At 41.5% G+C, this 10,577-nt stretch overlaps 1 protein-coding gene across 1 annotated transcript; it reads left to right on the top strand.

The window, feature by feature from the left end:
• Positions 1–831: 831 nt before the first annotated feature.
• On the top strand, positions 832–10,013 carry st6galnac2 (ST6 (alpha-N-acetyl-neuraminyl-2,3-beta-galactosyl-1,3)-N-acetylgalactosaminide alpha-2,6-sialyltransferase 2; the record flags this gene model as incomplete). The annotated part of the gene is made up of 8 exons (XM_083976936.1): positions 832–935; positions 3,229–3,347; positions 4,679–4,832; positions 5,773–5,911; positions 6,031–6,134; positions 8,004–8,084; positions 8,555–8,657; positions 9,834–10,013. 8 exons carry the CDS (start codon positions 832–834, stop codon positions 10,011–10,013), a joined length of 984 nt encoding a protein of 327 aa, XP_083833062.1.
• Positions 10,014–10,577: the final 564 nt, after the last annotated feature.

The following is a 10,577-nucleotide window of genomic DNA, read 5'->3' as shown; positions in this document are numbered from 1 at the left end:
ACCAAACCTGGAGGTTGGAGTTAGGTCTAGTTTTTGCAAATTGTCATTTTACCGCAGTGAAGTTAGTTTTAAGTTGGATATTTGACAGACATTCGCTCCTTATCAATACATTAAAAATTCATATAAAATATTAAATGTGTTTAAATGCAATAAAAACAGGTGTGTGTCATAGAGGAGGCTTAGATCTTCTGTCCTGTGTTGAGTTTGAGCCAACAGGTCACATTCATTTTTAATATAGTAAATATGAGCATTATAGCTCAATAACTCCCAGGTCATGTGACCTGTTGACTCAAACTCAACACAGGACAGAAGCTCTAACCCTCCTCTATGACACATACCTGTTTTTATTGCATTTAAACACATTTAATATTTTATATGAATTTTTAATGTAGCCTATTGAGAAGGAGCGAATGTCTGTTAAATATCCAACTTCAAACTAACTTCACTGCAGTGTCATTTTTATGTTTATTTCAGTTTCCTAGATTATTTTTTCACTGCTAGTTTTAGTTTTAGTTTTAGTCTTAGTGAACTGTAATAACCCTGGTCACAGCAGGTAGAGTTCCTTCCTTCCAGACAAACAGGTTCTGCTACATGCCTCTCGTCACCGCTTCAGTCAGATTTTAACCAGAAACGAACAGCAACAGCTCATATTTACTGTGTGAACTGTCTCCTCCTCCTCCTCCTCCTCCTCCTCCTCCTCCTCCCGTCGCGCTGCAGAGAAGTGGACTTTAGCCGCAGAGACTCACCTGAACTCAGCTGAACTCACCTGACAGGAACAACAGAGGAACAACTAGAAGAGGAAGAAGGAGAAGGAGAGTGTGATCAGGAGAGATGGGGTCTGGCTCCATGCGGTGTGTTTTCCTGCTGCTGGGAACCTCCAGTCTCATCACGTGCATCTTCTTCTACCGATGGTACAGTGACGTCACACCGCGCAGGTGAGCGGTGATCTCACCTGGTCCTGGACCCGGTCCCATAGTAACACACCTGTCTATTTCCTGGACAGCTCTGTCTGTTATAAGACCACAGTGAAGTTAGTTTTAAGTTGGATATTTGACAGACATTCGCTCCTTCTTCAATACATTAAACATTCATAAAATATTAAATGTGTTTAAATGCAATAAAACGAGGTGTGTGTCATAGAGGAGGGTTAGAGCTTCTGTCCTGTGTTGAGTTTGAGCCAACAGGTCACATGACCTGGGAGTTATTGAGCTATAACGCTCATATTTATTGTATATATTAAAAATTCATGTGACCCGTTGGCCCAAACTCAACACAGGATGGTAAATCTAAGCCTCCTCTATGACACATTATTGCATTTGAAAACATGTAATATTTTATATGCATTTTTAATGTATTGAGAAGGAGCGAATGTCTGTCAAATATCCAACTTAAAACTAACTTCACTGCGGTTGTTATAAGCAGGCCATAATTTTAACATTAAAAAGCCAGACTGGATATGTGATGCAGATATCTGTAATTCAGTTGTGCCTCTTCAAAACTGAATTACAGATATCTCTATATGTCGCTTGCACTAGTCACAATACGTTACAGATATCTTGAATGAAAAATCCAACTATTCAAAATGTAATAACGACTAGTCAGAAAGACCTTGTTGTTGATATCTACAATGTTAATTCCGGATAGTCAAACTTAGCTTTTCAATGTTAAATCCTCTTGCCAGAAGTTATTCACTGTTAATAGAGAGGAAGCTGATGGCAGGAAGTCACAGTCTAATCTCTGGTGTTATCAGTGGAACATGAACGTCGTTGTCTCACCTGTCGCCTGAAGACACGTTCATCTTTTCTTTCTTTCTTTTCTTGAGATCTGAGATGCTCTCTTTTCTCTTTTCAATTCTTATTTCTGTATTTTATTTTATGTCTTGCTCTTGAATGTTTATTGTGCAGCTGAGAAACTGAATTTCCCTCGGGATAAATAAAGTATCTATATCTATCTATCTATCTATCTATCTATCTATCTATCTATCTATCTATCTATCTATCTATCTATCTATCTATCTATCTATCTATCTATCTATCTATCTATCTATCTATCTTCTGTTTCTGTAGCACTTTGGGATTGTCGGTTCAATATGAAGTGCATTACAAATAGAATTCATTATTATTATTATAATTAACCAGCTGCTGAAATGATTGATCCATCAAACAGGTTATTGACAGAATCAATAATTCACTTAGAGAAGAAAAAACAGGTGAATTAAAAAAAAAAGTTGTGTGTGTGTGTGTGTGATGTCAGTGAGCGGCCAGCAGGGGGCGGTGTTGGTCCAGGTGAGGATGAGGATGAGGAGGAGCAGAGCATCATCGTCTCTGCAGCTTCAAGAGGAGGAGAAGAAACAGTGAGTTTGTCTTCAGTTTCTCATCCAGATGTTTGAACCTCTGGTTGTTCACACCATACACATCAAACATCCGTCAACATAATATAGGCTAGTTGTTGTTGTTATAAGTCTCTACCGTCGTTAACCTGTTTGTTTCTACAGCTCTGACCGTTTTATTGTCATTTGAATGTTTCTGTGATTTTATTTTCTTGTTTTAACTGCTCTGCCCTACAAAGGCAAAGTGCAGTAACCTACAGTATCTGCATTTTTTCAAATTTTTTTTTTGACCAATCAAAAGTTGTGGCATATTCTCTTCAATCTGGTAGAATTTGATATTGGTACTGCTGAAATGTCCAGAGTTATTGGGCTTTTTATTTTGCTGTCCATCCAAAAAAACACTGTGAAACCAAGGCAACGTGCAGTATCTATCTGTCATAAAACGGTCAAAATTGGTCAGAAAGACAAACTACAAAATACATTTAATTCAGTCCACCTTTATCTAATCCATTATAGACTTGGTAGTTATTCATAATTTGATGCTTAAACCTGACAATGAAAAACACAAAAAGCTGTTTTTCTCAGTCTGGCATTTTTACAGATACTGCACTTTGCCTTTGTAGGGCAGAGCTGCCCTCTTGTTCAATAAGTGCTCTATAAATAAAGTTTATTATTATTATTATTGTATGTTGTTATTAGATTTACTCTCCAGTTCATCTTCTACCACAGAATAAGAGAAATAACAACAGGTTTCTGTCAGATGTACAGAGACAGGAAGTCCACCACCGTCTCTAAACATTTGGGGCTTTTATTTTGGCGGGTGTGCAGGAAGAAGAAGAAGAGGAAGAAGAAGCTGCGTGTTCCCTGAGGAGAGCCGTGAGGAACGATCCGCTGCTCAGGACCAGGTTCAGGTTCTCTGAGCCGGTTCTCCAGTGGAGCCGGAGCTTCTCCAGACCGGACTGGGAGCAGCTGAAGGACCGGGAGCCTCCGTACGGCTGGGGGGAGCTTCCTGTCCACGGTCGGTACCGCACCTGACCCCTGACCCCTGATACCCTGTTCTAGATGTTCATCAGTGTCTTCAGCTTGTTTACAAATGAGATCTTTTTATTTTATTTATTTATTTATTTTGCACGAACATATCATTTAAACAGCATGAACAATCATCATGACTGGGATGTGCAAAGGGGAGGAATGAAGGCAAGGCATCTTTATTTATATAGCGCATTTCATACCAAGGCAACTCAATGTGCTTTACATAAAGACAAAACATAAAAAAAGAAGCATAAAACAGAATAAAAACAAACAATACACTAAAAACAGAGTTAAAAGCAAGAGCAAATAAAAGTAAAAGAAAAGAACATAGATAAAGTTTTAAAGTTCTTAAAAGAGCTCAGCTATAAGCACGTGAAAAGAGAAATGTTTTTAACCTGGATTTAAAGGTGCTGACAGTTGGGGCTGATCTGAGTTCTGCTGGTATTTTGTTCCAGTTGTTGCAGCATCACAGCTAAATGCTGCTTCACCATGAAACCCAAAAGGGCTGATATGAAAACCTCACCCACATATTCAAAAACCAAACTTGTTACAAGTTAAAGGGACAACGAGGAGTTTTGGAAAGCGAAGTGTTCTCATACTACATTTACCATGAGCCTCTGTGCGCACGGTGAAATTCTTGAATCGGCGCAAGTCGGACGTCTCGCCAAGAATGTTTTCATTCACCAAGAATGAAAGTCAGAGGTTCAAAGACGATCAGATACCGTCGTAGTTCCCACCATAAACGGAGATTCGGTGGCGTTATTCTCATGACTCGCCGGGCAGCGTCCGGGAAACCGCCCAGCATTTCCACCATTAATTAAAATAACAAATTAACAATGGAGACAAAACCATATATTTATCTAAAATGGGCCCATTAACAAGTGGTAACGTAGATTCATCCACATTAATGTGAAACTTTTTAAAACCAAATAGAAACTCCTAGTTGTCCCTTTAAAAACAAGAACAGAGGGAATAATTAAACAATTACGAAAAATAAGTAGAAAAGTAAGTGATTAAACAGTAAATATAAGGAAGTAAGGACAAATACACAGGCTACATGAATGAATGAATTATGATACAAAACAATAATAATGAATGAGATGATGAGAAAAAGAAGAAGAGAGAGAAAAAAGGAAAGAAAAAATGACAATAAATGTCTCATCATGTTTGATGGCACATGGTTTAACTGATGAGGATCAGGTTGTTTTTGTGTTGCCAGGCTGCAGGTTTGGTTTGGGACTCGTTACTATGGTAACAGATGCAGCTTTAGCAGAAGGAAACTGTTGTTGTTTGTGTTTGTGTGTTTATCTCCTCCAGTGGTCGGCTCGGCCCTCTCCCTCCTCAACTCCTCCCGTCTCTTCCAGCGGCGCTCTGCCGGCCGCTGCGTCCGCTGCGCCGTGGTGGGGAACGGAGGAATCCTACGAGGCTCCGGACAGGGGAGGAGCATCGACAGCCACGACCTCGTCTTCAGGTGTTTTAAAGGGATAGTTCAACATTTTTGGCAAATTGGCCCCATTGCCATAATCCCTATAGTCACAGCAGTAGGTTCGTTTAACCTTTAATTGTCGGTGCAAGCTATTTTTAGAACGGCAGAGCAGAGCTGTGAGCTGCTCAGAGCTACGCTACGGAGGCTCATTATGGGATTTCTTGGTTTCCCTCATCAAACTCATCAAATACACAATCCAACAACTCCACAACGCTCTGGTGGACAAGTTGTGACCTGCACATTCACCACGCTATGAGATAATAACACAACGTTACCACACAGAGTTGTTTTAGAGGGAAATTCATGCAAAACCACTGATGCGCGTTCAGGGCCGTTGTATAGGGGAGAAAGGTGATGATAACTCTAGGGGCCCAGCGCCCAGTAGGGCCCACAAAAAACCCCAGTAGTCTAATCTTTGTATGAATTAATTATTCTGCATAAGACCCTGACTAATACTCATAGTAATGCTGCATTAGCATCAAAACAAAGTAGGCTAAATAAAAAATGATAATACATACGTAGTCTAAGAAAAAAAGTGGAAAAGTCAGGGGCCCAGAATTCCTAGCAACGGCCCTGTGCACGTTGCCTTCAGGGACAGTTTTTCATCAACAGTCTCTGTATTTCCCTCTAAAACAACTCTGGTGAATGTGCAGCTCACAACTTGTCCACCAGAGCGTTTTGGAGTTGTTGGATTGTGTATTTGATGAGTTTGATGAGGGAAACCAAGAAATCCCATAATGAGCCTCCGTAGCGTAGCTCTGAGCAGCTCACGGCTCTGCTCCGCCGTTCTAAAAACAGCTTGCACCGACAATTAAAGGTAACGAACCTACTGCTATGACTATAGGGATTATGGCAATGGGAACAATTTGCCAAAAATGTTGAACTATCCCTTTAACTCTGGGCTGTGATTGGCTGCTGGCTGCAGGATGAACGGCGCCGTCATCAGAGGCTTCGAACGCGACGTAGGAACTAAGATCTCCTTCTACGGCTTCACCACCAACACCATGAAGAACTCGCTGCTGCGCTACCGAGCTGACGGCTTCACCAGGATCCCTCAGAGCCCGGTGGGACACACACACACACACACACACACACACACACACACACACACACACACACACACACACACACACACACACACACACACACTCACTGAGCCGGTCCCTCTCTCCTCCTCCTGCAGGACATCAGGTACGTCTTCATCCCCTCTGACCTCAGAGACTATGTGATGATGACGGCGGCGGTTCAGGGTCAGACCGTCCAATCAGGTGCAGACAAGGGAGAAAGGTGAGTGTACACACACACACACACACACACACACACACACACACACACACACACCTGTCGAGTCACCACTAACAAATTGAGCGTAGCGTTAGTTCTGGCAGGCCACAACGTCAAGCTCTAACTGCATAGCTGTCATCACCGGTGCAGATCAGCTGATGGCTCAGCTGACTCTGCGTGTCCGCTCCCTATTGGGAAATTGCATTAAGAGCGGGGTATTTAAACTGCTATCGCCCTAACCCTCCTTCCTGCTTCCTCTGCTGGCACTTTCGCAACCCACCTCCACCCCAGCTCCTCCTGTATTCATGTTGGTTGCTCTGCTCTGTCTGGGTTTTCTTTGCTGCTGCGCTCCCTGCTTATGCCGTTCATGATGGCTCATGAAGGGCAGGGAGGTGCTCTTCCTGCCTCAGGCTTTCCACGCAAGCGCGTGGAAGAGCAGGGGGTCCCAGAACAGTACCATACCGCCAAATTAAACTGTGCAAGTAAATAAAGATTATTTTTGACAAAAGTGGTCCTGAGTGAACTCAGTGTTCACGTCACTCTATAAAATGTCAGAAAGCAACTTTGCTGCGTGTCGTTCTACATGTTGTTGACATCACCACAGACGTTTTCATCCTGTATCCATAGTAACATGTGATTGGTCACCTGTTGATGACATCATGTATTGTGATTGTGATTGAAAGTGACAAGCCGTTGGGTTCTGCTGCAGCAGGTGTGTGTGTCTTTTAGGGCTTTGACATCGAACTTCCTTTTTCGAATATAAAAAAAAAAGATATTCTAACGATTATGGGGCAGCTCTAAATATTCAAACCTGTAATAAGCATTATTTTTGGTAAATGTGTTTGCCTGAAAATGTAGTTTTCAATGATCACCTGGGGCTCCTGTACTTATGACGTCATCACGTCGTTAGCGCCCGATGCCTGTTCACACTTTTTCACTGAAAAACAATGGCGGAGCAAAAGGCTGCGGGTGCGAGGGAGAAGTTGAAATATACACGCCGGAAAATTCAAGGAGTAAGGAGTGTGGCGCTTCTTCGGTTTCCTGAAACAAGGAAAAATGACTAGAAAGGAGAAAGTTATTTGTAAAATGTGTAAGACTGAATTCTCTACCGCTCCTCGAGCAGCAACTCTGTTTTTCTGTCTATTGATATGATACACTGCCCTCTGGTGGACAGAACATAGAACAACAGAACATAAACGACTTTCTTTTGATACCAATATAGGTCTTACTGGAGGCATTTAAGGATCAAAATATTATCAATAAATATTTGAATATTAATATTAAAGGGATAGTTCACCCAAAATTCAAATTTCACTCATTATCTCCTCCCCTTCATGTGGACTAAGGGCTGGGAGAAGTTTCAGAGTCCTCCGTGGAGAAATTGTTCCTGTGTCAGTGCAAATCACGCGAGATTTGCACTGACACAGGCAGAGCAGTGAACTGAGACACTGGGAGCTTCCGCTACAAACAAGCTTAAAATATAGACTTATTTAATTTTTTTCGGAACAATTTCTCATGTCGGGGCTTCAATACAAGAGGGACAATACATACGAGCAGCATGGAGGTATATGGATGTTTTTTGGTGTGTCTTTTTGGACGAAGAAAAGTGGTATCCATTCACAACCATTATATGGACAAATACTGCTACGCGGACTCCCCCGTAACTCAGAGAAGGAACGGAGGACTCTGAAAATTCTCACAGCCCTTAGTCGACATGAGGGGGAGGAGATAATGAGTGAAATTTGAATTTTGGGTGAACTATCCCTTTAATAAACAATCAAAGTTCAAATGTGATTTTTTTGGGGCAAATGTCAAAGCCCTAGTGTCTCTGTTGTTGTTGTTGATCCAGATGTTGTTGTGCTCCTCCCTCAGACCCTGGAGGTTCTTCGGCCACAGAGCGGCCGACAGCTTCAGGATGCTCCACCCTCGCTTCATCTCCTACCTGACTCACAGGTGCCTTTATGTTATTACTTATTTATTTTTAACAATCTGCTGATCGATAATAAGTTAGTTTACTTTAAATTTGGTGTAATAGCTGTTTTTTTTTCCCCTTTATCATTATTATTACTTTTACTATTATTAAATATTCTTAGTTTTTTACTATTACCCACTGGATACTTGTATTAGGTTATTATTGCTGACTTGATTACCAGTAATAGCATCTAACAACGTATTACCCAGAAGGTATGCTTTGTCCTTTATGTGTTTTTATTTTATTTTATTTTATTTTTTTGTTCTGTTTTTTGGTGTGTGTGGGTTTGTATATATATGAGATGGATGAACTGAAGAAAGAAATTAAACAAATTATGAAAAAAAAAAAAAAAAAAGACTCACAGGTGCCGCTCCGCCCGTGTTGCCTTCACTCCAATCAGAGACGACGATGACGTTGACGTCCAGTTTCACGTGTTTCTGTTTCTCTCCAGTTTCCTTCAGTCTCCTCTGCTGAGCCGAGCCAGGACTCGACAGCTGTACATGCCGAGCACCGGAGCTCTGATGCTGCTGACCGCCGTGCACACCTGTGACCAGGTAACACACATTTATTATTATCAGTATTAATATTACATTAATACACTGTAAAAACTCTAAATCTTTCCAAGAATATTTGTCTTATTTCTTGTCAAAATGTCTCCGTTTTAATCAAAACTAATCTCTTTCCACTTAAAATAAGACTCATCACCTTAAAAATGAACTTGTTTTTAGATCATTTTCACTTGTTTCAAACACATTTTCAATTGAAATAAGTAGAAAAATCTTCCAGTGAAAGCAAGTTTTTTGTGCTTGTAATAAGGAAGAAAAACTCAGATTTTTCTACTTATTTCAAGTGAAAATCTGCTTGAAAGAAGTAAAAAGTGTCTAAGAACAAGCTACTTTTTATGTGATGAGTCTTATTTTAAGTACAATGAGATTTGTTTTGACTTGAAATAAGACAAATATTCTTGGTAAGATTTTGAGTTTTTGCAGAACGCCTCCTCCTCCTCCTCCGTCCACCAGAGGGTGCTGGTTCTTCATCTTCTTCCCCCTATACTGCATCTTCATCACCATCATCTTCCTCCTTCTATCTTACCTCTTCTTCTCCCTGTTAAAGGACAATTCCAGGCGAATTCAACTCTGGGCTGTATTTTCCTAACATTTTAGGTCTAAAAGAAGGAAACTGAAGGTTTTCAGTTTAATGTCTCCTGTTTTGCGGTAGTTGTGTCTGTCCCCGCGTCGCCACGGCAGCGATGAATGGGAGCGGATTGAAGTTCTGCTGCTTAGGCTGTTTCCATCCCTCAAAGCCACAGACAGCGTCAGATGGAGACTCAAACATGCAGCCAGACCAGAAGTTTATTTACTTCAACAAGCCGACATGTTTGTAAAACTAGATCTAATTCAAAGTCTGGCGGAGTCGAGACCCAAGTTGACGCTCGGTGTGTTCAGGTGCAGTTGGAAGCTCCCGCTTGTGTCATAAACACAGGAATATCAACTCTGGACTTGCTTCAAGTAAACTTCTGGCTGCATGTTTGAGTCTCCATCTGACGCTGTCTGTGGCTTTGAGGGATGGAAACAGCCTATAAGCAGCAGAACTACCGCAAAACAGGAGACATTAAACTGAAAACCTTCAGATTCCTTCTGTTAGACCTGAAATGTTAGGAAAATACAGCCTGAGTTGAATTTGCCCGGAATTGTCCTTTAAGGAGTGTGTTCTTCCTGTTTGTGCGTCAGGTGTCTGCGTACGGCTTCATCACCAGCGACTATGCCTCCTTCTCCGACCACTACTACGACTCCAGGACGAAGCCTCTGAGGTTCTACACCAACCACGACCTGCGGATGGAGCGCCGGCTGTGGGAGGAGCTGGACCGCCGCCGCGTCATCCGGCTGTTCCAGAGGAGGGGGGGCGGCTGACGAGGGGGCGGAGCTACGCTTCTGCTGCTGGTTTAAGCCCCTCCCCCTCCAACCTGCCCCATCTCAGCTCTAAACTGGATCCCAGAAGGTTTTGTCGAGGAGGTTTTGATGTGATCCAGACTGTTACACACTGTGTGTGTCTGTACGTTTAGTTTTATTCGATCTTTTACACAAAATAGTTTACAGTTGAGCATCAATCCCAGTCAGTCAACCTTCGATAATACCACCATTAGTTCAACTAGTTCATAAATAGATGGAAAAGGTGCAGACTTAAGCTATCTAGCTAAATGCCTACTACCCTTTAATTCAATATTCCATTAAATCCATTAGAGCTCTTCATGGTTTCAGAGACAGAAAGAAACAAGTATCCAACAATTAACAAATGTTCAACTCAACCAGTTGTTTAATTTTACATTGGAGTGATGCTGCATATTAAATATATTTTATATCACAATAATTAATAATGATGTGTCAGTCGTTCTTTAACTGATGGTGATCTAGTAAAATTACAATCTGCAAAGTTCCCACAGCAGTGAAGGGAACTTTGCATCAACCTGGAGCTGC

Source organism: Trachurus trachurus (assembly GCF_905171665.1).
Source record: "Trachurus trachurus genome assembly, chromosome: 8".
In the NCBI taxonomy this organism is placed as follows: domain Eukaryota; kingdom Metazoa; phylum Chordata; class Actinopteri; order Carangiformes; family Carangidae; genus Trachurus; species Trachurus trachurus.
Note: the sequence above shows the minus strand (reverse complement) of the source record. Positions and strands in the feature narration are given on the sequence as shown.